Raw genomic sequence first — 26,270 nt, forward strand, 5'->3', positions numbered from 1 at the left:
TTGTGCAGTAAGCCTCTGGTTAAACCACAGCAGGTTTGTTCTGGTAGCGCATCAGACCAGGCAGGGCCTTGAGAAGAGAGCTGAGGCTTTCTGCGTGCTGCTGGCAGAGCTGTATGTATCTCATGTCCTCGCTGTAATCCACACTAGGTGTTTGTGGAGCTGAATGAGCTGGTGGTGGATAAGAACCAGGAGATGCACTGGAGAGAGACAGCCCGCTGGATCAAGTTTGAGGAGGATGTGGAGGAGGATACAGCAAGGTGGGGGAAACCTCACGTGGCTTCACTGTCCTTCCGCAGTCTGCTGGAGCTCAGGAAGACTATTGCCCACGGTGAGTCAGGAAGAGCAGACCAGGGTTTGTCTCTTGCTCTAGGACAGGTTTTGCTGAATAGCTTGTGTCGCTGTTAATTCCCTCACTGGAGGCACGAAACAGTGTCTGTGTCCAGCTGTCGTGTTAGGGTCTGTGGAGACAGACATCCCACAGCCTGTTTGGCAGGGTTTGCATTAGCCCAAGGGTGCTTGTGTTGGTTCCACGCTCTGCTTCACTGGTCTCAGGGACATGGCAGCTGCAACACCCAGCTGTGCCTCGGCCAGCAGGTCTTAGACCCATCTTTGGTGTGGAAATGCAAGTTTGGTCAGAGTGGGAGACTGAAATGAAAGGAGAAACCAGAACTACCACTGCATCTTGGAGCTTTTGGGTTCTCTTGGGACAAGGGTTTACAGAAAGGACGTGGGACACCTGGACTTGGGCATTTCTCAGCTGAATCTGTACCCCAGCCAAAGCCTGGCTCCTGGTGGGACAGCTGTGTCTCCTGGGTGTGAATGCAATAGGGAGCGTTGCACACTAGGAGCAGGGCTCTTCCCCTCATGCTGGCAGGTGCCGTCCTCCTTGACTTGGAGCAGACCACTCTGCCTGGCATTGCTCACCTCATGGTGGAGACCATGATCATCTCTGACCAGATCAGAGCAGAAGATCGAGCCAACGTGCTGCGTGCCCTGCTGCTGAAGCACAGGTGAGTGGCACGTGGATGAGGGCTCCCAGGGCTTGGCGGTTATCTGCGAGCCCCAGGTGGTAAGGGAGGCAGACCCCCTCATGGCCACCACTCTCCCCCTCAGCCATCCCAATGATGAGAAAGAGGGCTTCTTCCCGAGGAACCACTCCAGCTCCAGCATGAACTCCATCGTGGGAAACCACCATCACAACCACACCACAGACACTTGCGTGCCCCTCATGGGGGAAGAACGCATTGAGATGGCCGACCCCAAGGCCAACGAGACCGAGTGCAAGGAGGTGAGGGTGACCGGGGGGGTTACTGCGTCTTTTTCCACACTCTGGGGACAACTGTTGGCTAACAGTAGGCCATGGCACCCGCCTCTGAGCCCCTTCATGGGGAAACCTTGTAATGTGAGGACTGAGCTCCCTGGATCACCTGGAGTGCTGGAAATCGGGTCGCTGCATTGTGATTTTGGAACCTAATTTGGCTTTGCACTGTATGCAGGTGTTTGCTTGAGCATGTAATGGGAGCAGCAACCCTGGCACTTGCAGGGTGGCCTTTGCTGTGAGGGTGCCTTGCTGGGAAGCAGGCATTGGGCATTGCACCCAAGGCAAGCCCAGCTGCAGTTATGCCAGTGGGTTGCAAGACTGTGTAGGGAAACCAGAGCATGGGGACTTCATCCTTATTGGTATTCTTTCCTTGCAGAAAAACCCGCATCTCCATAACTCTGAGGGCCATCGTAAATACTTGAAGCTGATGGAGAAGATCCCTGAAGATGCAGAGGCCACAGTGGTCCTTGTGGGTAAGAGGTGGCATGTAGAGTCCCCCAGTGAGTAGTGCAGATCCTGGTGTGGCCCCAGCTGTCTGTGCCCTCACTCCCAAGGGATATTTGATCATCTCATTCATGTTCAGCTGGGAAGTGATTCTGGTACACTCTCTCCTTTAGTGCTGGTTCACGTTTTGTTTGTCTGTGGCAAATACATGGCCTGCCAGGGCAGTTCTTTTCCTAAATTAAAAAGGAGATTGATAGACACTTCTGCTGGGAGCTGGCACCCAACTTAGTGGTGAAAGTCCTGCCAGGCTCACAGAATGTCTGGTTTTGCAACTCAGAAGTAGATGAGTGGTGCCTGGGGGACTGATGGCCAGGCCATCACCCTGCCCTCTGTCCATTGCTGCTTTCTGTCTGGCCTCTTCACACCTTGCCAGCAGCTGGGCCCTCTCCCTGACCAGTATTGGCTGCTGGCTGTGTGTGCCAGCAAGCTTTGAGTTGACAGAAGCAGGGCCTGGCTGGTGGCAAGGTCTCAGGTACTGGCCGTAGCACTGCCAGGACATAACTTCTCTGTACAGAAGGGCTGTGAGCAGGCAGGCTCAAACATCAGTGGGTTTGGTGCCTTCTGATTGCAAGAGTATTCCTTCTCAGCGCTTCACTGGCATTAACCAGCTACACTACAAGCAAAGTAAATGTCATTGTCTATCCAGTAGATTAAAAGCTCAGGCAAAGAGGCTTGGCAGCTCAGTCAAACTGATGCTTAATCACAATGAGGCCAAATCAGGTTCATAAATGCACTTTTGATAATTAAACATTGACTTGTTTCTGAGCTAAGGCTGTTTCTTGGGATGCACTTTGATTCTCAGAGGGCCCGGATTTGCCAGCCTAACACAGAACGCAGCTCTGTGCTGGACACAGATGGCAGAAAGATCAGTAATAATGCCAGAGAAATACCAGTATTCAATAAACATTTGTGTTCGGTGTGTGAAGGAAGCGGCTGGTGTGCCAGAGGACGCGGGAGTACTTCCCAATCTGTTAGGAACTGAGGAGACTGCCAAGCACTGATGAGATGCAGACATTGTAAAACAGAATGTGCAGTTTGCACCTATGAGTCTTTAGAGCACTGACTTACTTTTCTCTGAAAAAAAAATAAAAAGTTTAAGAATATAGGGAATGTACAAGGTAACAGAAAAAGCTCATAGCATCAATGCTCAAGGAGGGAAGAACAGTGAGCCAGTACCTATAGGTTGTTTAACCTGACATCCTTCTTGGCCAACATAGTGGCAGAGCTAATATGGGATTCAATTAATAAAGAGCTGAAGAATATGAATGTAATTATTGCCAAGCAGTAAGGTTTATGGGAAATAGGTCATGTCAAGCAAACCTGATTTCATTCTTTGATGAGATTAGAAGTTTGTTTGATAAAAGTAACATGTAAGTGGCTTCCTTCCGTAAGTGGGAAACAACCTTCCAATTTAAACTTAGTGCCTTGTAGTGTAAGATAGAGTAATCTGTAAGGAATTAAGAATGGGCTAGCTGAGAGGCTAAAGAAAGTAGCACTGCTTATGAATGATCAGTAAAGGACTTGGAGCAGTCCTCAGCATGAAGGTCAGTGCTGTGTCCGTGGTCTGGAGAAAGTACATAACTGCAGAGCTTGTGGGAACCTCCAAAACCCCCGTCTCTGTTGTTAAAGGCAACCCAGTACAGCTCAGCCCAATGATTAACTCTGCTCCTAACGTTGCCCCCTGGTAGGTTGTGTGCAGTTTCTGGAGCAGCCAACCATGGCCTTCGTCCGACTAAATGAGGCTGTCTTCCTGGAATCTGTCTTGGAGGTCCCAATTCCTGTCAGATTCATCTTTGTGCTGCTGGGACCTAGCCAGGCCAACATGGACTACCACGAAATTGGCCGCTCAATCTCCACCCTCATGTCCGACAAGGTGAGGAGCTGATGGGCAGTGATGCTGACATAGGCGAGGGAGCTTTGCTGGCTCCTTAGAAGACAGTCCTGAGATGAGAGCTGTGCAAAGGCTCAGGTGGGGTAGGCAGGTGTGAGCACCTGGGATTTTTAAGATCAGCCTGGCTCGACCAAGGTAGAACACTCCAGTGCAGAGGAGAGAGTAGGACAGACACTTACTTGGCTGGGACAGAGTGTGCTAGGCTGGGTGAAGAAAGGGGCCATGTGTAAAAGCAGGAGGAGCAAAGGACGACCCAAGGTTAGAGGAGTGATATTCACTTGACATTTAACAAACATAGAAGTGGGGAGGCTGAGTGATGCCTGTGACCATGGCACCTGGCACACTGACATAAAAACCCAGTTAATGCCTGGGGACTGTTTTCCAGTGTTTGGATGAAGCTTTCTAGCTGAGTCCCATGGCTGGGGCATCCATGCAGAGGAGCACATCCATACAGGAGAGATGAGGATGCAGGAAGGTTTTTCTGCCAAGCATGTGCATTGCTTGAAGTCCCCATCTGTCTAGATGGCAGTGAAATTCATTATCTTGGTAAGCAATTAAATACAAAGGAAAGACAATCTGAGCATCTGCTGCATGCGTCCAGCACAGAGGTTCACAGGTCCTTCCTGCTGGTGCTATGTAACTACAAGCAAGTAACAAACCTTCCTGTGCTGCCCCTATTGCACAGGTTTCACTGAACTGGAGACTAAAAGGCCTAATCACAAAAAATGTATTAGAGGTAACAAACTGAAAGATCCCTTCCCTGGAGTTGCGCAGGGCTCAGCTGAGAATGTGTTTTTAGTCCGAAGAGGTGAGGTGCCATTCCAGCTTCAGTGCTGTGTTTGTGGGCTGACCTCACTCATTTGAGTCTCTGCTCCTCTTCCTGGAAGAGCAGAGCCAGCTGCTGCAGCCGGGGCCAGCCATAGCAAGGTTACACAGTCCTGGCGCCATGGAGAGAGCACTGTATCATTTACACTGAAGCTGTGGCTCCAGGGAGTCTGTGTGCTGCAGGGACCTTAGCTGTCCCCTACCTGCCTTACTGGCTCTTCACTCGTTCATCATCCTCTAGCCTTTTCTCTGGAAGCGTGTTCCAGAAGCAGTGCAGCACTTCCACCTGTTTGCCAGCACCCCCCCGCCTATCTGCAGTAGTGCTGTCCCCTCCTGGTCTCCTTAGAATCCTTCCTTGCTACCTGCTCTTGCTGTCAGAAATACCTCCCCTTTTCTGCCTAGTTTCCTTTGCATGGCTTCCCTCATGCTGTAGATGCCTATTTTCTCTCTCGTATGTGGAGATTCCCAAGAGTCTCTTAGGCTACCTGCTCAGGTCATGGTTCTTGTGCTTTATAACTATGGTGCTTTGGGGCTCTACCAGCTTCTCCCTCAAAACAGGAGGCGGGATTCAGGAGTGTGGGTCACAGAGTGGCAGTAGTGAGACGAGTAGTGGATGGAGGAGCAGAATGTTGCTCTAAAGGTCACGGCAAGCATTGTCTTTCCAGGCTGTAGGTAGCGGGGTCTAGTCTTGGTCTGAGCCTTCTCCCTCTCTCTTTTTCCCTGCCCCTTCCAGCACTTCCACGAGGCTGCATACATGGCAGATGATCGTCAAGACCTCCTCAATGCAATCAACGAGTTCTTGGACTGCAGCATTGTCATCCCCCCATCAGAGGTGGAGGGGAAAGACTTGCTCAAATCCATTGCCACCTTCCAGAAGTTGCTGCTGAAGAAGAGGAAGGAAAGGGAGCAGAAGTCCATGAAGGAGGGGACTGCTCAGGAAGCCAAAGGTCTCTCCATTCACATTTGGGCAAGTTTGTGCCTAGTGCCCTGTGTGCCCCAATGGGCCCTCCCCTGCCAGAGCCTGGTAGAGGGGAGAGCAGGGCCTGGTTTCTGCAGTGGAGTGGGGCAAGGGGAGTGGGGCAAGGGGAGTTGGATAGTGGCTGTGGGCAGCTCTGGCAGCTGGATACAGCAGGAGGCAGTGGGATGTGCTCTCACAGGGGGCCCACCAGGCTAGTGCTGCTGGAGGAAGCTCTCTATGAGGTACTGGGGAGAGGGACAGCCCAAGGGCCCAGCTGTGTTCCTTGCTGAAGCCCTGCCCTCCATACACCTCCAGAGCTGTGTGAAGTGAAAGCTGAGGAAGAAGAGGAGGAAGCTGAGGACGACCCTTTGAAGCGAACCGGGATATTTTTTGGAGGTCTGGTTCGGGACATAAAGCGCAGGTACCCCAAATACCTCAGTGACATCAGAGACGCCTTGCACAGCCAGTGTCTCGCAGCCGTTCTCTTCATCTACTTTGCTGCTCTCTCTCCTGCCATCACCTTCGGGGGACTCCTAGGTAATGGGCCTGCTTTCTGGTCTGCTCTTTGCACTCTGGGACACTGGCTGTGTCTGTGTGATGCTGTTCTGGGGTGGGCTTTGGTTCTGTTTGCTCAGGGAGAGTGGTAGTGCTGTCCTCGGCTGCTGCCTTGTTCCCTCCCTGCCATTTGGCCTCTCCAGCCTCGGCTGCCTGGGCTCCTCCCGTGCTCCCTCCGTGCTCCCTGCCTAACACAGGGCACCTCTGACTGATGGGATGGGGACCTGCCTCCTCTGTCTGGAGCTGTGCAGCCTGCCTGTCTGTGGTGATGGTGCCTATGACCAGGCTATAACACTCATTCATTGTTCTCTTTCCCAGGAGAGAAAACTGAGGGTCTCATGGGGGTCTCCGAGCTGATAATCTCCACCTCAGTTTTAGGGATCCTCTTCTCCCTGCTTGGAGCCCAGCCACTCCTGGTCATTGGCTTCTCAGGGCCTCTGCTGGTGTTTGAAGAAGCTTTTTACAAGGTACATGCAAGGCAGTGTCTCTGCTTGGCACCTGCTCACTCTATCCTTGCTCTGGAGAGGGCGGTTGGCATTTCTCAGTTCTACAAAAGGTGTTTGTTAGTGTGAACTCTTCCAGGCTGCTCGCAGCTCAGCCAGGACTGCCCCTGGCTCTGCTGACCCTTTTCAGGTCTGGCTAAAGGGACTTCCACCTCCTGTTGCTGTATCCATTATCCTTTGAGGTCTGACACTGATAACAGCACTCCTCTACCTGCTGACTGTGAGGAGAGCACTGTCCCCCGGCCCTGTGCTGCAGCTCATTGACATAATGAGCACTTGTAGCTGCATCCTAAAACTTTCTTCTTATTGGGGCTTCCTTTGAAGACCATTTCACCACTTTTACTTATGTCCAGGTTTCCTTTCATGGGAATAACACTGAGTGTACCACCCATTTGGGATGTGCCACATACATTACTCCCACCTCTAAGGATGAGCCCAAGGGTGTGTGTAGAGGTATCCTGGCCAGCCAGGGTGGATATGTTTCTTTCTCAAGTAGCATGACCTCTTTGCTCTTGAAAGCATCCCCATATCACTGTACCTTCAAGCAGTGGATCTAATTCTTTTCCTTTTCTCTGACTCCCAGCAGGTCTGTGTCTTTAAAAAAGCATGTTTTGTTCTACAGCTAGATTTTCACCTTGTCAAGAGTTCAGAGCCAGTGATGCCATTGCAGAGTGGGAATTTCTCTGCTCTCCTGTGACTGCACTTATCCCTGACTGCTTTTGCATTGCCCAGTCACTGTGTACAGAGGTGTACCTCTGCCTGTGGTGCTACTGAGGAAGGCTGCAAAGGGAGGGGTGTGATCTGTACTGGAAATAGTTGGTGTGTGTGGATGAGCAAAGGCAGTGGAGATGGTCTCCTCTGTGGTGACAGCCTGGGGGCTTTTCTCCACACACGTACAACTGCCTGTACACAGGGTGCTGTCTGAGATTGTGGCCTTTATGCAGTGGGACATAGCAGGGTGCTTGGGCTCTCCTTTGTAGGGAACAGGCTTGTGCTGTTGAGTGCATGGAGCAATGGAGAGCCATGTTTGAGCAATGGCACCTCCATGTGGGTGGTATGGGCAGTGTTATGCATGGGCTGGCTTCAGGAGAGCATGAAGGAGATACTGGTACAAAGACTGGAGCAGTGAAGATCTGCTTGGTGTGAGCTGTCAGGTGTTAATGCAAAGTCTGCAAATTTACCTGTGATTCTAGCCATGAATTCACTGATACTGTGCTGAGTGCCTGAGCAGATGAAGATGCTTTTTTCCAGAACAGTCTTTGATCTTAATGGGGAGTGGATGCAGGAGGCAGCCTGAGGAGCCATGAGTAACTCCTTCCCCTTTCCATTTCAGTTCTGCCAGACTCAAGGCATTGAGTATCTGACAGGCAGAGTGTGGATTGGTTTGTGGCTCATCGTCTTCATCTTCATTATTGTGGCAGCTGAAGGAAGCTTCTTGGTGCGCTACATCTCGCCCTTCACCCAGGAGATCTTTGCTTTCCTCATCTCCCTCATCTTTATCTATGAGACCTTCTACAAACTGTACAAGGTGAACCTTCCCCGGGGAAATGGGCTGCTGCATCTCTTAATCCCTCAGGAACCTGCTGCTTTAGCACACAGGAGGCAAGGGAACAGGGCCAGCTCAGCCACAGCTTTCCTAGACATTCTGTAGAGCAGTTCTTTGCTGGTCTCATGCCTCAGCCCAGCTGGCTCCTGTGCCACCACAGAGGGTGGCAGGAAGAGCCCTAATGTCTCTCTCCCCTTCTCTTCCTGCAGGAGACATTAAAGAGGGGCCACTTTTCTCTCCCCAACCCTCTCCAGCTGGGTAGGTTGTGAGGCGAGGTGACGGATGCTGGGATTGTCCGTGCCCACCATCTACTGCCCTCACCTCTCCACAGAGCAGGACACCTCCGCTTCCCCCTGCCCCCAGTAGTGACAGTGCCCCCTGCCCCTCCTTGTGGTAACTTGCCTGCTGCTTCTCTCACCTGCTCAGGTGTTTGCAGAACATCCTTTGCTGAAGTTCTACCCACCAGACGTGCAGAGCAGCCTGAATGCCAGCATGCTCTCTACAGATGCAATGTCACTGGGAACCAGGATGCAGCCCAACACTGCTCTGCTCTCCCTCATCCTCATGCTAGGCACTTTCTTCATTGCCTTCTTTATGCGCAAGTTCAAGAACAGCCGCTTCCTAGGAGGAAAGGTGAGAAGTTTGTGGGATTCACATTTAAGGACAAGGGACGTGCCAAACAAATAATGCTTCTGGCTACAGACCTTTATTCTCCAGAACACTTGGATGTCCCTCAAAGAAAATCAACAAATCCCTTAAATAGCTTGCAGGAGAGATGGTAGCCCACCTTAGGGTGCAGACAAGAGCTGACTGTTGATGATGGTATCTGCACTGTCCTGCTCCAGTGAGGCTTGCTGGAAAGTCCTCTGGACCTTGGGAAAGCTCCTTGGACTGGATACAAGTCTGTTAAACTAGAATATAGGAGGAAGGGCTTACAACTTGTTCTCTTTGGGCATTTCTCTACATGCAGGGCATCTGTGTAATACCTGGAGCACTGTCTAAATAGGCCAGGAGGAGCAATTGGCCAGTCATTTAAAAGCATGTTAGGTGGGCAGTGGGATGCACAGCCCCATGGGTCAAGGCTGGGTTTCCTGGCCCTGCCCATCAGCAGTGCTCCAGTTTGGAGTGGTGCTTGACTCCGTTTGGGGCTTCTCTTTGCCATAGGCACCCTATAGCAGGTGCATGGAGCTGGCCTTTTCCCTTTGCCAATGACAGGTCTGTGTTCTGCAGGCACGGCGGATCATCGGAGACTTCGGGATCCCCATCTCCATCCTGGTTATGGTGCTGGTGGATTACACCATCACTGACACCTACACACAGGTAGTGCCAGCATTGCCCTCAGAGCCCCTTCTGCAGCCCAGCAGTGATCCCTATGGCACTGGCTCGTTCTTGTGCAATGGGGAATTTGTATTTCCTGCCTCTTTAGTCATAATGGCACAAAGCAAACAGAAACATTACCCTCATCCTCACTCCCACGCTGAAGGGAGGCTCCAAGGGTCTTGCTGAGGTTGAGGCCAGAGCTACAGGGACTACTGGAGTGCTCTGGTATCCCTATGGTCTTCCAGCTGTTTGTAAGGGAGGGTTTAGGGGCTTCAGGGAGATTCAGCGCCAGTCCATTCCTTGTTTGTAGCTCTAAACACTTGCAGTCAGTCAACAAGACATGAACTGTTTATGCACACTGAAGAAGGAGGCACGTAGGATGGTTTCAATGGGGTATTTGTCATAGTTTAGTACTCAACATACCTACTCTCTCCTTGACTGTAGGATACTAGTATTTTGATCACTTTATCTCAAACATAATTTTTTTCCCCAGTTTATGCACAAACTTAAGTTTGTTAACTTAATGTTATCGAACAAACCTGTCTTACAGGTTTCATTTTTTCAATAGATACATAGTTATATATTTTTGTTTTGGTATTTTTTTTGCTAAGAATGGGAAGAGTGTGAAAAGTATTTCCTGTTCATCATGCAAGCTTTTTATCAAAACAGCTCAAGGCTTGGTGGAATCCAAATTTATTTTTATTCATTTGAATTTCAATGAAAAATTTCAGTCTAACAGACGTTAGTGAAATCATGCACTTTGTTACATTCTTTTCATACCCTTCTACACTTCTACTGTTAATATCAAAAGCATTATCATTTTATTATTAACTCAGCATATGTACAAAGCTTTCTGAGAAAATGGTACTTAGTTACACAGCTTAACTCAAGGACAAACATTCCAGAAATATTATTCATACTTACGCTGATTAACATAAATGCAAATCATAAACTCTGCCTGCAGTGCAGATAGCAGAAATTGCTGTAGAGCAGCACAGAGCCAAGGGTTCAAATGCTGATGAACGCAAGGTCGGGATGATGTACAGCTAGGAGTCTGTGTGGTCTGATGGGAGCACAAACATCATATTCCCTCTGAACATGGTCAGGCTGAGGTCATTTCCAGAGAATGTGGCCACTTCTGGGGTTCACACTACAAAAACAATGCTGTAAAATGTCTCAGAAAAGCCTTGGAAACTCTGGAAAGCCACCTCAGAAAATGGTAGGCAGTTCAGAACACTTAATTTGTCCAAGCAGAGGTCAAGGAGCATTTTAACCATGGTCTGTAAGGACTGACATGGGGGTGAGATTCCTGAGGGAAGATATTTCCTTGGTCTCTTGGAAAAAAACAAAGGGAATTTAAGTAGCTGAAAGGAAATGACACATACCCATGTTAGGGAACATGGGATTTTTTGCATGGAAGGGGATTATCCATGAGAAAGTCCTTCTCAGTTCAGGATGGCTTATCCCATCATCTGAGGCATTTAGACCAGGGAGACCAGGAGGGTCAAAGCTGTGTGAGGCTGTGGGCATGTTTGTATTAATGAGTAACTGCTGGGTTTTGCAACTACACCAACAGAAGCTGAATGTCCCCTCTGGCCTGTCGGTCACATCCCCTCACAAGCGTGGCTGGTTCATCCACCCCATGGGCAGTAGTGGGACCTTTCCGCTGTGGATGATGTTTGCCTCTGCCATCCCTGCCCTCCTGGTCTTCATTCTTATCTTCATGGAAACACAGATCACTACGTGAGTACCTCCCCCTTCAACCTCAACCATCGCTAACCCCTAGGCAGGCAAGGCCAGGATGGCTGCTGGTTCACATGGAGATGCAACAGACATCCCAAAGGAACAGCAAGAGCAGGATCCTGGCTGTTTCAGACTGTACCTTGACTTCTTTCATCATCTTTTGGCTCCCTTCTTGGCATATGGTATGGTGGAAACCTGCCTCAGCCAAGCACAGGAGGAAACTTCTAACCTGAGGCTGACAGCCACCATCCCCCTCCTCAGCCATCTTCTTGTTATCCCCATGTGTGCTGTCTTCAGAGAGTGAATGTTGTCCCCAGCTCAGTGCTGTCCTGGGGCACTGACCTGGGCCTTGCACTGACCCAGGCTCTATTTTCTTTCAGGCTGATTGTTAGCAAGAAGGAGAGGAAGTTGCTGAAAGGCTCTGGCTTCCACCTGGACCTTCTGCTCATTGGCACAATGGGGGGGCTTTGTGCTCTCTTTGGGCTGCCCTGGCTGACGGCAGCGACAGTGCGCTCTGTCACCCACGTCAACGCCCTGACCGTCATGAGCAAGGCCATCGCACCCGGGGAGAAGCCCAGGATCGAGGAGGTGAAGGAGCAGCGTGTGACTGGAGTGCTTATTGCTGCCCTTGTCGGTGAGCCTCTGCTCGGGGAACAAGGGAGGGGAGGGGTCTGGACCAAGCACTTGAATCTCCTGGCAGTGTTCCTGTCCCATGGGCCGGCCCGTGCTCTGCGTGCTCACTGCAGGACTGCCCACACCTACCCGTTTTGAGCTTCCTTTCCCTTGCACCCCAGGACAGAGGAGGCGGGAGAGGGATGGAGGCTGAGGTGCCTTGCGGAGGGGCTGGTGTGGGACACACGTGCCCTGAGCTCCGTCTGTGCAGGTCTGTCCATTGTGATGGGGAACATGCTGCGGCAGATCCCGCTGGCTGTGCTCTTCGGCATCTTCCTCTACATGGGGGTTACATCGCTCACTGGCATCCAGCTCTACGAGCGCCTGCTCCTGATCTTCATGCCGTCCAAGCACCACCCTGACCACATCTACGTTGTCAAGGTGAGCAAAGGCAGGTTGCACAGAACCAGGTAATGATGAGAAGAGGAAGAAGCAGCAGATGAGGGGAGTATGGTATTTTGCTAGAGATGCTTAGCTTGGTGACTGTGCTTGGCTGCAAGATTGTGCCGAGAAGTAAGTGCAAGGCACGCACAGAGGTGGCACAATGCTGGTAGGCTGCACCCAGAAGTGTATTGTATGGATGGACAGACGATTTGTAGGAGTGATGTGCTGCTTGAGGGTGTGGAGGGACACTGCACTGCCAGCTGGATATGCTGCCAGGTAGCACAGAGGCTGATGTGTTATGGAGTTCTACCTGGCTGTAGAGTAAAGGCAGGTAGACTCTGCAGCAGCAGGTACTCTGCTGTGCAGAAGTGTTTTGTTTTGCCAGTTGGGTCTTTGTTAATCTGTGTGGAAAGTTAATGTGTTCTTAGACTGGAATTACCTACTAGGTGAAGACCTGGAGAATGAATCTCTTCACCTGCATTCAACTGGCCTGCATTGTGCTGCTCTGGGTGGTGAAATCTACGGTGGCATCACTGGCCTTCCCCTTTGTCCTGATCATGACAGTGCCACTGCGACGCTTCGTGCTGCCCCACTTCTTCCACGACAGGGAGCTCAAAGCGGTGAGCAGACAGCTGTCCTCAGTCTAGCTTGCAACACTGGAAAGAGATTGAGGAGATTTGGCAGCCTGAAAGGCTGGGAGATCATGGGCCAGCAAAGCCTTGAGGTTCTTTGCTCAATAGCAGTAGGTGGGTGGATGGCTTCCTTGGATCTTGTAGCCCTGGGAGTGCAGTATGAGATGGGTGGGGAGCCTGGGGCAAGGAAACACAGGTTCCTACCAGGCAGAGGCCTGGAATAAGGATTTCCCCTTCCATCTTGTGGCTATTTCATCAAGAAACACACCAATTCCCCACTGAACCAGCAGCAAGAACAGCCCAGCAGCACATCAGAGCCTGTGGCTGTTGGCACTCCAGTGTGTAACCACAGTGCCAGGGTGCTGGCAGCCCTTCAAGAGCTGGCAAGCTCCTCTGCTGCTGTCAACATCCTGAGATTTTGTTGGAGAAGAGCCTGGAGCAGCACTCAGAAGTGAGTACTGCCAGCAGGGGGAGAGGAAAGAGCTGCAGTGCTGGACCAAAGCCCCAGGCAATAGAAAGGGCATCAGGCTGGGGACGCGTGGATGGGCATGAGGGTTTAAAGAATGCGCCTTTTGGGAGGGAAAGGAGCAAGAGCTTTGCTTTTCCCAGCACATCCCAGCTGCCTGGGTCGCTGTGTGCTGATCCCTCTGTGCCAGGCTTGACCCCACACTGGGGGCAGCTGTGGCCTTCATAGCTTGGTCTCTGCCTCTTCCCAGTTGGACTCGGAGGATGCGGAGCCAAATTTCGACGAGGATGGCCGGGATGAATACAATGAGCTGCACATGCCTGTGTGAGCTGGGAGCTGCCCTCCCCACTCATGGGACAGGCAGCTCACACCTGCTCACCCCTCCCAAGGACTAACTGGAGACTTGCCATGAGTCACACAATCTCTTGCCTGGACCAATGAATGGCTGTTCCATAGCCCTGCAGGATGCTGTCCCGGCTCTGGCTGCCCCATCGCTCGCTCGGTAGAGGCTGTGAGTCTCTCTCCTCTTGGACCTGGTGGGCTGAGAGATGCCTCTCACATCCCAAAGCTGTGTGGGTCCTGAGTGCCCATGGGTCAGGGGTTTGTCCCCTCCCTGCTGGAGGCAGCCTGTGCCTGATCTCCAGGTGGTGAAGGGGAACCATGCCAGCTGGTGCCACTGCATTCCCCTCCACTACCATGAAGCTTGGGTAGGTCAGCACGTGACACTGAGCACTCACAGGAATGGGCTGGAAGCTGCCTCTTCTCCCAGGCCAGCAATCTCCTTACTCATCTGGCAGATGCCTTGCTCCTCCCCCCTGCCCCCTTCTAGGAGTGCTCACACTGGGCCTCTGCCACAGCAAGTGGCCCATGGGGCTGCTGCAGCCTGGCAGACAGGCAAAGAGGGACTGGCACCCTGGCCCAGTCCTCCAGACCGGCTTCTGTCCAGTCACCTTCCCACATGACTGTTTTCAGCTCTTTCTTGACATGGAAGAGGCTGTTTGTCTCCTCTCAATTTTCCCAACCTTATTTCCAAAGGCAAACTGCACAGGGAGGGGAGGCTGGAGACAAGCAGGTATCCTGAAGCCTTGAATGCTTGCCCTCTTGCAGGAACTAAGAGGAGTCCTCTGCCATTCTGCACCTCCACAGAGGCTGCAGGAGTAAACACTGACCACAGGGCTGTATCCCAGTCCCTGATCCCCATATTCCTGTCCCTGAGAACAAGAAGAATCCATATTTAAGAAGCTATACAAGAAATGTAGTGCTGGAGCACAAAACAGTCCTTTGGGTCCCCTCCCTTTCCCTGTGCAGTGATCCACTGAGTCTGGCTCCCTGCAAGCCTACAAGGAAGTCACTGAAACCCCCACCCCAGTTTTGCTGCCATACTGAGATGCCTTTCACATCCAGCAGTGCCCTCCAGATGGGAAGGAGCAGCATTCAGGGTGCCCAGCACTCAGCCCCCATCACCTCTGGGCAGCTCCACAGAATGGGTTGGGTTGGAAGGGACCACAGTGGGTCATCTGGTCCAACCTCCCTGCCCAAGCAGAGTCATCCCAGAGCACATGGCACAGGATTGTATCCGGACAGTTCTGCAATATCTCCGGTGAGGGAGACTCCACAACCTTTCTGGGCAACCTGTTCCAGTGCTAGTCACTCTCACAGTAAAGTTCTTCCTCTTGTTCAGGTGGGGCTTGCTGTGCATCACACCTTTCCACCTGACAGAGCTGTTCCTGGGGTCTGCCCGAGCTGGCAGCCTTTGTTCAGAGCTGGCCCAGAAACTGTTTGATGGTGCCCTTGCTGCCCCTGGAAACTCCAAGGGTAGTGCCAGAAGAGAAAGGCATCCCAGCCTCTTCCTGATGGTCAGAGCTGGACTGGTCTTCCGGAAGAAGCTGGGATGCTCGCTTCACCATTGGATTTGGGAGAAGATGCTGCCCCCATTCCCACTTATCCAGCCTGGCTCCTGAGAGAGATGGTGGGTGCTTCATTACCAGGAGGGTCCAATGCCTTCCTCGGGAGGCTGCAGAAATATCCCATCAGAGAAAGAAGCCTCCCCCGCAGCAGGTCCTACCCACAGCCTGGTCCCCCCGCAGGGCCTGGGGCGGAGAGACGAGTGTCTCTGTGTGTCTGTGGCTGTGTGTGTCCTGTCCTCCCTGTGTAGTGTAGGACGCCTGTTGTTTCTGTGCATTGTGACTCCTCCGACTGTAGTGGAAACAGCTACACCAATAAACTCTTCACAGGAACTATGCCTCTGGCTCTACACTTTTGTTTTATTGCCAATGGCAATAAATTAAATTGATTGAAATTCCCCAACACAAAACTTCCTTGCCCATAACAGCCAGCAAGGTAGCAAGCCCCAGCTGGAGCAAGGACTGTCACCATGTTACCCACTACCAGCATGGAGGTGGGCTTTCTGTCACCATGGTCATCCAGCAGACTGGTTACTGTGGACTCAGCCTCCACACTGGCTGCTGTAAAGAGGAGGCTGAGCCCCATGTTTAACCAGAACCGCATTCTCCTGCCTGCTTGCATCCATATACATGTGCATGCTCGTGCCTGCATGCTCAGCAGCACTCAGTGCCCATCTCCTTGTGCAGTCTGTAGCCACACGCCAAATGGCAGGGCCGTGGGCTGAACGCAGAAGAAACATCTCATTAAACATGTTCTTTCCATGCTTTCTTCCCAGGCAAGAACTGAGCCAGGTCCCTGTGAACTGCTGGCTGCCTGCAGCTCATGGTGATGGGTTGGGTGTCCTCCAGTTGTGCTCTCCCGGGTGCTGCTGCTGGGAATACCTTCCCAGTGGGAAGTCCCACTGCCCATGGTCAGGTTGCTGACCAGGGGCTGCTTGCTGAGGCAGAGGGCTGAGCCTGCCCAGGTACACAGGTGGTGGCCATCCTGTTCCTGAGCCGGACGTGCTGTGGGGCAGGCATTGCCTGGCTTTGCAGCACCCTCTCCAGGGCCTGGCAGCGCTGCTGAACCTGCAGGAGAGGAAGCAGTGTGGGTGCGTGTCTCCTGAGCATCCAGTTGGGCTGGATGGGAGTATCCATGACCCACAGGCTGTTCCGCCATGTTAGGAAACACTCCCTCTCCCATTCCCCACTCCTCAGCTCTCCTTCCTCACATCTGAATGCCCATGGCTGCCTAGCAGGCCATTAGTTTGGACTGGAGAGATTATGGCTGTACCCAGACCTACAAGATTCACGTCTCCACCTGGATGTCCATCTCTTCCTGTGCAGCACCCTGGACCGCAGCAGTGCCCCCACCCACCCTGGTATGCAGACCAGGGAGTGCAAGCAGAACACATGCCCCTTACCGCATCAATCCTCCGGATGAGGACAGGCCTGACCTCCAGCTCCAGCAGCCAGTCAGTCTCCAGGATGCTGTGGTGGTACTCCTCTAGCTCCAGGCTCTTCTGCTGCTCCTCGGCCAGGGCAGCCTCACGCTGAGCCCCCATACCCACACCTGAGCTCTGCCAGGGCCGGGCTAGCCCCGGCCCCTGGCCCCGCTGCTGCAGGCGCAGGAGGCGGATGCGCTGGGACACACGACGGACCTGGGTGCGCAGGGCGGCCGCTCGCTCCCTGCGGTGCAGCAGGGCCAGCAGCTCCTCCTGGCTCTCCTGCAGCTGGGCTTGCAGCACCATGGCACTGCTGCCTGTGCCTGAGGGCTGCAGCGGGATCATGGGGTTGGGCAAGCCCAGGGGATAGTCAGGCTGCTGGGGGGCCCTGCCGTGTGGTGGGGGCTCTACGGTGCCGGGAGCCAGCCCCACTCTGCCCCATGCTGGTGGCTGCAGTGGCAGTGATGGTGACAGTGATGCCGATGGTGGCAGGGAGCGGCTGTACCTGTTGCGGTGAAGAGAGACCCACTTCTGGGCAAGATCTGCTGTGGCCAAGCTCTGGTGAAAGACATCGGGAACCAGCCTCAAGACCTTCACAAAGGGCCCCACATCAGCAAAGCCACACAGGTCATGCAAGCTCTGGGGACTGAAGACACTCTCGCTGAGGGTCCCCCCCTGCAGCAGCAGCCCCCAGTTACGCCGGTGGGCAAAGAGCTGTGCAGCCAGGTGGGGGATGGATGCCAGTGGGGACTGCCGGGTAGGACAAGCAGCCGGCTCCTCGTGCATGTATAAGTTCTCACAGAGAGGGACCACCACCCTGGTGTCGAACCTCTCCTTCAGCGTGCTCAGGTGCTGCAGGTATGAGGCCAGCCAGTCCACGTAGCTGCTGACCATGTCGGGGCTGGCCGAGCCAGGCTGGCAGTGGGCAAGCCTCTGCAGGTGCTGCCAGCTCTCCACCTGCCCCGAGGGGCTCCGTGGCAGCACCAGCAGCAGCACATGGTACAGGCTGCACAGGTCGAAGCCCTCCTGGCACCGCTGCACGTGCCTCACAAAGGTGCTGATCTCCCCTTCGAGGGCAGAGTAGAGGGCCTCCATGGCTGGCCACAGTGATGGAGAAGAGTCGACCAGGATCACAGCTCATCCACATGGTCCTGAGTCCTGGATGTGCTGGAAAACACTGCACCAGGATGCAATGTAGGCAGGATTGCTGCTGGGGCTCTGGTCTGGGTCACACATGTGGGCTCAGTCAGCAATCAGTTCTACCAAAGGCTGGTTTGCTGCTCAGAGAGTGGGACATCTGCCCAGCTTGGAGGAGTAGGTCCTGGTTGCTCTGCCAGAGAACAGACAGTGGGTGGATGGAGAGGAGGGCAACAGGGATGGGCTGAGGCAGGAGGAATAAAGGGGCTGCAAGGGGTGCACTCCATGGGGCATACCCCCACTTTAGTGAGACCAGAGGAGGAGGGAGAGGCTGCTGGGTGCTGCCACATCAGGAGCATGCTGGATCACAAAATGCTGCTGCAGTGCAGCTGAGAAGCTGCCTGCAGGCTCAGGGGATGCTCCTGCGCTGGGGCTGGGGAGAATACCCTGAGTGTCTGCAGATCCCCAGTTCCCCAGGGGATGCTCTGGGATGGGACAAGTATTCACTTGCTCCCTGACAGAGGACTCACGCCAGACCAGGGCTGCACTGCTGCCAGAAGTTTTTCCCACCTCTTTGCTATATGAGAAGAGGTTTATCTTTACAAAAGTAAGCCTGTCCAGAGACTTAAAAATAGAAGGTCCGTTCCCAAGATTATCAACCTTATTATTTTAAACAACTATATTGTTTGAGCAAACTGTTTGGGTTTCTGTTTCTGCCACCTGGGTTCAAGTACACTCAAGTTATCTTCTCCAGTTATTTTTGTTCTCTGCAGCCAGGAGGGGCTGGCACATCTCTGTTGTCAGATACCACTGGCACCCATTCACACGGCCGTATGGCTGGGAAGTTAAGGAAACTGCTAGCTAAAACCATTTCTACAGCAAAACTGTGAACCAGAGCCAGTGGCAAAGTTTCCCCTTTCTCCTGCATGTCTGAAAGTTCTTGCACGGGCTTTCATGTGTGTGTTTCAGGCACTCAAACTTCATTAAAATAAATTGTAAAACCTTTTCTCTTCTTCCCCATGAGGAGCGGTTTGGGGGGGTGTGGGGCAGGTAACAATGTCAGGAGGCGGCAGCACAGCGCATTCCTCACACTGGATGCTGGCAGGAGTGAGAGTGCCTCTGGTTTGCAATGCCCAGCACAAGTGGATTTGTTCAGATGTGAGTTGCACCAGTTTGGGGAGAGCAGAGCTGATGCTGAGGACAGTGGTTGCATGTGAAGCCCCAAGAGCAGCCCCAGCTCAGGGGTGCTGGGGTCCTGCTTGCTGTTGCAGATGCCAAGGACCACCCTCAGCAAGTACTGCTGAGCACTGGTGACCCTGCACATCCCTGCCATGGCCCCAGCCCTACGCTCCGTCCCCCACCCTCCTTCCACCTCCCCTTCATGTCACTCGAAAGAAGGGACTCACCAGCCCCAGGAGAATCACCAGGGAGAGGAGAAAGGGCTGAGCAGGGCCCTGCTGACCGCCAGGGAAGGAACCTGCCCTCCTCGGGCACAGACACAAACCTTCTTCCCCATGGGAACGGCAGGTTTGGACATGTCCCCATGCTGCAGTCAGCCTTTCCCAGAGCCAGTTGCCAGGCCTGCAGACATTGCCTGGGAACTACAGGGCAGAGATGAAGCTCCCTCCGGCTCCTCTCCCTCACACAGGTCTTCACAAAGGATACTTTCTAGCAGGCATGTCTGAATCCTGAGCACAGGCTTGGACAGCATGTTTCTTCAATACAGGTGAGTATTCCTGTAATTTGTCTGGCCTTCACTCCTTTGCCCTCAGAAGTTTGCTTCCTGCCTGCTGCCGTGTGCCCCTGCCCCATCCCTCCCAGTACATCACCCCCTCAAGGCTCTCCGGCCATCTAGCTCTCTGAGGTGCCTGTGCTGGGACTGCTCTCCAAAGGCACTCTTTGCAGAAGTGAATGAGGCACTTCTGGGACAATTCTTTTGTGCTTGTGCAAGGTTCCCCTGTCCAGGGGTGTACTTTTGGCTGGGATGCACTTGGTCACAAGCCGCTGTGTCTTGCTCTGCACACGAGCTCCCATGCAATGCTGCTGTGAGGTGTGGACAGGGAAGGCTCAGCCTGAGCTCTGAAATGTGACTGCCAAAGCTTCTTCCCTGCAGGGAGCAGCAAGGAGGTGGGCTGGCACCCATGAGTGTCCTGCCTGGCTGAGAGGGGGGCATGCAGGAGTCAGAACAAGGAGAAGTGCTGAGGATCAGTGCTGCACAGCATCCCCCATCTCTCCTGCCACTTTGTTCTGTGACCCCCTGGCTGCCAGATGTGATCTTGTCATTGAGCAGGACTGGAGGGTAATCCTCCTCATGTGATTTCTGCAGAGAAGGGGGGACCTTGTGATCTCTGCTGCAGGAGCCCAGCTGGGTGATTTCCTTCATCCATCAGCCCAGTGTCCCTGGAGAATGTCCCCCCACTCCAGTACACAGAGTACAGCAACCTCGCTGGGGATGGGAGAGGCTGGGGAGCGGCTGCCTCCTGCTGTCCCAGGCTCTCTTCCTCAGCAAAGACAGATGGCCAGATGCTGGGGCCAGCTACTGGTGCTCTGAGCTGGGGCTGCACTCACTTTTTGGCCCTGGAGGTGTTAGCACAGCCTTGCCTGCTTCTTTGCTTTGCTAGCACAGCCTTTCAGATTGCCTCCGGGGACTTCTAAGGGACAAGCACAACAAAACAGGGCAGGGATTGGCATCTGTTTGGCTGCAGGTGCACAGAGAGAAGAGCTCTCTCCTTCAGCACAAAAATGATTTTGCAAGCTGAAACTGTGCAGGCAAGATCAGGAAGAGGAAAGGTGCATGGCTCATGCTACCAGCACCCATCAGCAGAACTCAGCCACAGCCAGGGGTAGTGATATGACACCATTTAACCTCCTTGCCTGCTTGCCTGGGTTGCTGCTTGCAGATGGAGACAAAGAGCTCCTCTGGCAAAACAGCCCAGTCTGGGAATTGCCTGCACCCCAGCTGCCTGACATACTTTCTACAGCATGAATCCCACAGTAATGGTATCTGCAAGCAAAGCCCTGCTTATGCATTTAGTCGAGCAGAATCCACAAGGCTGCTTGTCGCAGAATCGTCTGTGACCTCCACAGCATCGTGCCATTAATAGCAAGGTTTGGTCTGGGTCAAACAAAAGCAGGGCAGACTTAATAGGAGAGGAAATGAGGTGGATGCGCTCGGCTGGCCTCTCCCCACATGCTCCTGCTGTAATTATAGCCTCGTGCAGCTCAGCTCCCTCATTCAGCAATCTCATCACCAGGACTGCATTTCTCATGGCCGAGGTGCAAAAGCCACACACAGATACGTTGTGGCCTCAAGCAAACTGGCAGCAGCACAAAGAGAGCAGTGGCAGGGAACCTCAGCTTGTCACTGCCAGGAGCTGGATGTGTGGCCTGGGATGTAGAAGGGAAAGGAAGGAAGGGTTGGGCTGAAGGAAGAAGACCAGGACCGCTATCTGCAGAGAGAGCTGGAGATACCTGATTTTGGGTTTGGTTTGTCAGCACTGCCAAGTGCAGATGGGGCTGGTAGAAAGTCCCAGCTATGGTGCTGGCCCCAGTGACGCAGCTCAGGAGTGTGCTTCAGAGGCCAAGGGGTGGCACATGGTCACAGTGGGGTGGATGTGCTCCAGTGATCTGCTTTTGTGCTCAGGCTGAAAATGAAGACGACATCCTGTTTTCCTGACCCACAGAGAAAGGGCAGCCCTGGGGGAATTCCCGTGCCTGGATGGGATAAGAAGCTTTTCCCACTGCGATCAGACTAAGCAGGGGTGTAGCTGCCCTTGGCCTGAGCTCTGTAGTGTGCAGATGCAGCATTGTGCATTGCAGTGAGATGGGCTCACTGCTGGTGGCTGAAGTGATACAGGAGCCATCAGAGTGCCCAGGACAAATAAACCCTCCCCAGCCCACTCTGTCCCCCCTTAGAAGGAGGACTCCCCCTCATGCTCCTGCTCTCAGGGGGAGCAGGTGCTGCAGTGCTTGGTGTGACCCTGTGAAAGCCTCTCCAGACATCTTTAATCACATTCCTCTGGAGCAGGGACACATCTGGTACAAACATGATCCTGTCCCCAAGGAGCCTGGGCTAATCCCTGTCACAGAGCCTCAGAGCAGCCCCAGGCAGGGAGAGCTTCGGCATAGCTTTGATCATCACCATCGTCACTTTGCAGGGGATGGGGCTGGAGGAGAGGTCCACAGCTTCATGTGCTGAGTTCAAGCAGCCCAAGTCTGAGCTGGCCTGGCCAGACTGACCAATTCTGAGCTGCGGCTGGCCTACCTGCAGTCTGGGAATGGGAGAGGGGAGGACCTGCCCTTTTCAAGGGTTGATCTATAAGCTGCTTTCAAAGAATTGTGAAACTGGTACAAGGAGAGGGCCAGAGCTGTGGGATCATTTTGCACCCTACTGCATGTTCTGTGTGTCCCCTTCCTCATGCATGCATGCAGCCAGTGTTAGGAGTGCACCTCAGCATCTACCAGGGTCTGGCAATGGGTGGCATGCTTGATTTTTGACTGCTGTTCTCAGTAGTTCTCTGCCTTTGGTCAACACATTCCTGGCTATCCTGTGCTTTAGGCAAGGGGGGATTTGGTTTCCTTAGCGAAGCAGCAGGGCCTGGCAGTGGGGGCTGTGGTGGTGGCAATGCATAGCAGAGCATGGGTGCCCTCCTTCTGCATCTGTGCCTCCCTATGCGCTCATCTGGTCCAAGGTGTCCTGCCTCTGCTGCTGACTCTCCCAAATTAGATCATCCCAGGGATGACAGTGGAGGAAATCAGTCCTCCACCCTACGAGCACATGAGCCATTGAGGAAGTGGGACCTGCCGCCAAGGTGTCACAGCTCGTCCCCTCGCAGGCGATGGGAGAGCAAGCCTGTCAGATGCTTCCCGCCCGCAGTGGGGCATACAGGCCTGCCCGCCTCCCAGCAATGTGCCAGACCCGTGGCAGAAGAGGAAATTAAGATATTGTCTGGAGTCCAGGAGGAATTCCTGCCTCAGCTTGTTCCTGCCAGTCCTCTGCCGACCTTCCCTCAGTGTGGAAAGCCCAGCAGGAAGCTGACTCACTGTCTGCTGCTGCCACGGCTGGGTGCGGGGCCCTGCTGCCTGCAGCACCAGAGGGTTGCTCCTTTCATGGATGCAGGGAGAGCTCACTGCTCAGACCCACCAGCATCTGCCCGCCTTGGCTCTCCTTTCCTCTCCCAGAGCCCAGCACTCTGCTGACAAGCAGAGAACAGCCATGGCATCCTGGTTCCTGTGCCATCTGCAGCTGGGCTGAGAGGAGGGTTGGGAGATCGTTGGGTTGCTGACATTGCTGCCAAACACACAGGCAGCACCACTGTGCCAGGTTTGGGGCAGGAGGCAACCCCGAGGTTGAGGTGTGGGGGAGCTGATGGGCTGGAGAGGGGTCCGGGCTTGTCCTGCACAGTGAGGCTCATGTGATAGCGAGTCAGCAATCACCTGGTTATCAAAGCTCTGTGAAGAAACAGATGGTCACAGCTACCCCTTCCCAGGAGCAGCACCTAAAGCCAGCTAGGAAACAGTTCAGACATTGCAGTTTCCAACTGGGCTGTACAAATGCAGGACTAGTGCTTTAATCCTGTAACAGAAAGGAACAAGTATCAGGTGTAAGTTTCTTGTCAAGATCCTTGCCACCTTTTCTACTAGGCTGATAGAGTACAGGGCTTACAGCATGTCAGTCACTGATGCTCCGTTTGGGGAATCCAACACTTATTGCCCGAAGAGTTGGAAAGTTACTTTGTTCTAAGGACTGGATCAAGGCACCTTCTACTTCCCTTTGGGAAAGTGTCAGTCAACAGCAGCGTTGATACTAAAAACCTTGCCATTTTGAAAGGTTGTATTCTTCCCTTCTACCCTGGATGACAGGAACCATGGCCAAAGTTCCTCCAGAGAAGTCTGGGAGGGCACGTCTGGTGGTGGAGATGCCTGCTGGTGGACACTGCTGGCAGGCAGGCAGGCAGACAGAGGAGAAAGAAGTGTGCTCCTCTACTTTCCCGTGGTTGTGAGGAGCTCCACGCCCCCCTGGTGACCAGCCAGAACTTTCTGATGGAAAGAAAACACCTTCACAGAGCACTTGTGATCTATGATCTGGCCACATTTCGACCTGTGATCGAGTTCTATCTTTGAGCTATGATCTGGAAAAACTTTGCCCAGACTCTTGCTCTTTGCCAGCTGTTTCAGATCTCAGAGACATCATTTCGAAGCTCTATCAGGATTCCTGTTAACAGTCTCTCTCACTGAATCATACTATGATGGTCTGGTGAAGGAACCCAAGACCCAAAGTATTTGCTGTCCTGGATGACATCAGTTGCCCTTACAAAGGTCCGCACTTGGCTCCTGTGGCTGTGTACAGCAGTGGTCCCCCGTCCCCGCCGCGTGTCCGTGGGTGGCACCGGCCGCTCGGGCCTCCCCCACCCCAACCCTTCTCAGCAGCCTCCTCTCGAGATGCGCGCCGCTTCCCAGCCAGTCTCGTCCCGCTCCTAAACGCTCTGGCAGCGGCACGGCCCCGCCGCCGCCGCAGGACCCGCACTCCCCGCGCCCCGGGGCGGGCGGAGCGGGGCGGAGCGGGCGGCCCGGCCGCTCCCCGCTGCCCGCGGCCGGCGAGGCGGAGCCAGCGCGGCGCGGGGCCGGCGAGCCGTGCCCGCCCGGCCGCGGCGATGCGGCGCTGAGAGCCGGCGGCAGCGCTTCCGCGGGCGGCTCCGCCGATGGACGCCTCTCTGCGCCAGGTGGGCAGCGGCGGGACGGGCACGGCGGCGGGGCTCGCCCCTGCTCGGGGCTGGGAGAGGCGGGGGCCGGGCGGAGGCCGGCGGGATCGGGTCCCGGAGCGAGACGGGCATCGGGGTGCCGTGCCCCGGGCCGGGAACGCCCCCGGGGCCGTGGGACGCTGCGCTCCCCGCGGGCCTCGCCGCGCCCCCGCTGCCCCCTCGCCGAGGCGGTCTCGGTTGCACTTTCTGTGGAGCGATGGGATGCGGAGGGTTTTGTCCCCGAGCGCTCCGCAGCCCGGCACGGCATCGCGCAACCCGTACGAGGGGTTGAAGGGGTTGCGGGAGCCGGAGCCCGACGGATGTGCGGTGCCGGCAATGCCGACCGAGGGCTGCTTGCGGGAGGAGCGGGTTTGTCGCATGGTAGTCATGGCTGCCCAGAGCCGGCTCCTTAATCCTCTAGAACGACTTCAGGGTCCGGAGCCTGCTCCTGCCTGCGTGTGCGTGTCACAGAGCGGCTGGCCTTCGGGGCACCGGGCCGGTGAGCAGCCGGGCAGCGTGCGGCGGGAGTCCCCTGCCCTCGGTGCCGCTGCCCAATGACCGTCAGGCCGGCGGGCAGAGCGGCTGCCCGGGGCCGGACCCGTACCTGTTAGCCGTGGGCTCTGGTGCCGCCTGCCCGCGGTGCCCTCCCCGGGTGAGCACACAGCCGTGCGGGCACTGTGCTGCCACGGGGAGCGAGTGACTGAGTGCGCGGGGCCAGGTGCCGTGCACAGCCCAGACGCCCCGAAATTCTCTGTGCCCTTTTTCTTGCCTGAGCATACACAGGTTTCCAGCCCAGCCTGGTGATGCCTTTGGTTGTGAGGGGCAGGTGGGTGCAAGGCCAGGGCAGCCCTTTCTGGACCCACGGGTGACAGCGGGTGCCCGTGGCATTGGCAGTGGGCACGGCAGGCACTCTGGGGTGGCGGGGCCTGCTCGAGGTCTGCGGCTACGGTCTGAATGCCCCCTGTTTGGGGCATGAGACATCTGCCCCCTCCAGCCCCCAGATGGTTTCCAGGCCATTAACCCCAGTGTCTGGCCTTTCGAGTCATGGGTGCGGAGGGGGAGCTACCAGCGCCCCGGAGCAGCCCGTGGTCGCTGGGCTGGAGCAGCTGATGGGCTCGGGCCTGCCCCCTCCCTGGAGAAGGACTTTCTTTATCAGAACAGATGTTTTCCCAGATCTGGCCCCAGAGAGGAAGGAGTGGCTGCCCCCGGGCTGTGCGGCTGGGGCTGCCCCGCAGCATGCGGCAGCGCATTGCCCAGCATCCTTCAGCCATTAACTGATTAACCTGCTGCTCCTGGAAGTCTGGGCCGTCTGTATCTAATCAGATGAAGGCCAGGGTTTCCCAAAGGGCCATTTCTCCAGAGCCTTTTTGCCTGCTCTCTGTCAGGAGGAACCTCCTGGCTTCTTGCAACAGGAGTAGCCACTGAGGAGCCTGAAGGAACTGGTGGGAATGGGAGGCTGGAAAGGGGATGCCCAGAGGTGCACGTCTCAGCAAGTAGCACCCATCAGAGAACTGCCTGCTTTGTCCAGCTCCACCTGTCCAGGCATGATTCTGCCATTATCTGAAGAAACAGGGATTTCCAGGGAAGGGCTGTGGGCCAGTCCTGAAGCCCTTCCCTGGAAATCTAAGAGTCACATATCTCTTGTAAATCACAGACTAAATCCCAATGAAGCAGGGTAGCCAAGGCTGGAGAACTGGGGTGAGCTTGTGCAGGAAATCGTCAGACTTTGCTTTGCAGGAAAGGCA

The 26,270-nt window shown here is 54.5% G+C and overlaps 2 protein-coding genes across 4 annotated transcripts in view; both read left to right on the forward strand.

Annotated features, from left to right (window-relative positions):
• SLC4A3 (solute carrier family 4 member 3) overlaps positions 1–15,562 on the forward strand; it is a 33,941-nt gene extending 18,379 nt beyond the window's left edge. For all 3 annotated transcript variants that reach the window (XM_039555073.1, XM_039555074.1, XM_019290555.3), the window contains 16 exons: positions 148–328; positions 875–1,010; positions 1,114–1,288; positions 1,698–1,794; positions 3,514–3,698; positions 5,275–5,488; positions 5,815–6,036; positions 6,373–6,521; positions 7,891–8,085; positions 8,530–8,736; positions 9,334–9,423; positions 11,000–11,166; positions 11,547–11,800; positions 12,050–12,219; positions 12,669–12,842; positions 13,571–15,562. In XM_039555073.1, coding sequence (XP_039411007.1) covers positions 148–328; positions 875–1,010; positions 1,114–1,288; positions 1,698–1,794; positions 3,514–3,698; positions 5,275–5,488; positions 5,815–6,036; positions 6,373–6,521; positions 7,891–8,085; positions 8,530–8,736; positions 9,334–9,423; positions 11,000–11,166; positions 11,547–11,800; positions 12,050–12,219; positions 12,669–12,842; positions 13,571–13,648 — 2,694 coding nt within the window. In that variant the 3' untranslated portion in view covers positions 13,649–15,562. The remainder of the gene's footprint in view (positions 1–147; positions 329–874; positions 1,011–1,113; positions 1,289–1,697; positions 1,795–3,513; positions 3,699–5,274; positions 5,489–5,814; positions 6,037–6,372; positions 6,522–7,890; positions 8,086–8,529; positions 8,737–9,333; positions 9,424–10,999; positions 11,167–11,546; positions 11,801–12,049; positions 12,220–12,668; positions 12,843–13,570) is intronic.
• Positions 15,563–24,414: 8,852 nt separating this feature from the next.
• LOC104693937 (unconventional myosin-X-like) overlaps positions 24,415–26,270 on the forward strand; it is an 89,795-nt gene continuing 87,939 nt past the window's right edge. Inside the window, exon 1 of the mRNA XM_039555280.1 lies at positions 24,415–24,507. Coding sequence (XP_039411214.1) covers positions 24,487–24,507 — 21 coding nt within the window. The 5' untranslated portion in view covers positions 24,415–24,486. The remainder of the gene's footprint in view (positions 24,508–26,270) is intronic.

This window comes from Corvus cornix, chromosome 7 (assembly GCF_000738735.6).
Source record: "Corvus cornix cornix isolate S_Up_H32 chromosome 7, ASM73873v5, whole genome shotgun sequence".
NCBI classification, from domain to species: Eukaryota; Metazoa; Chordata; class Aves; order Passeriformes; family Corvidae; genus Corvus; species Corvus cornix.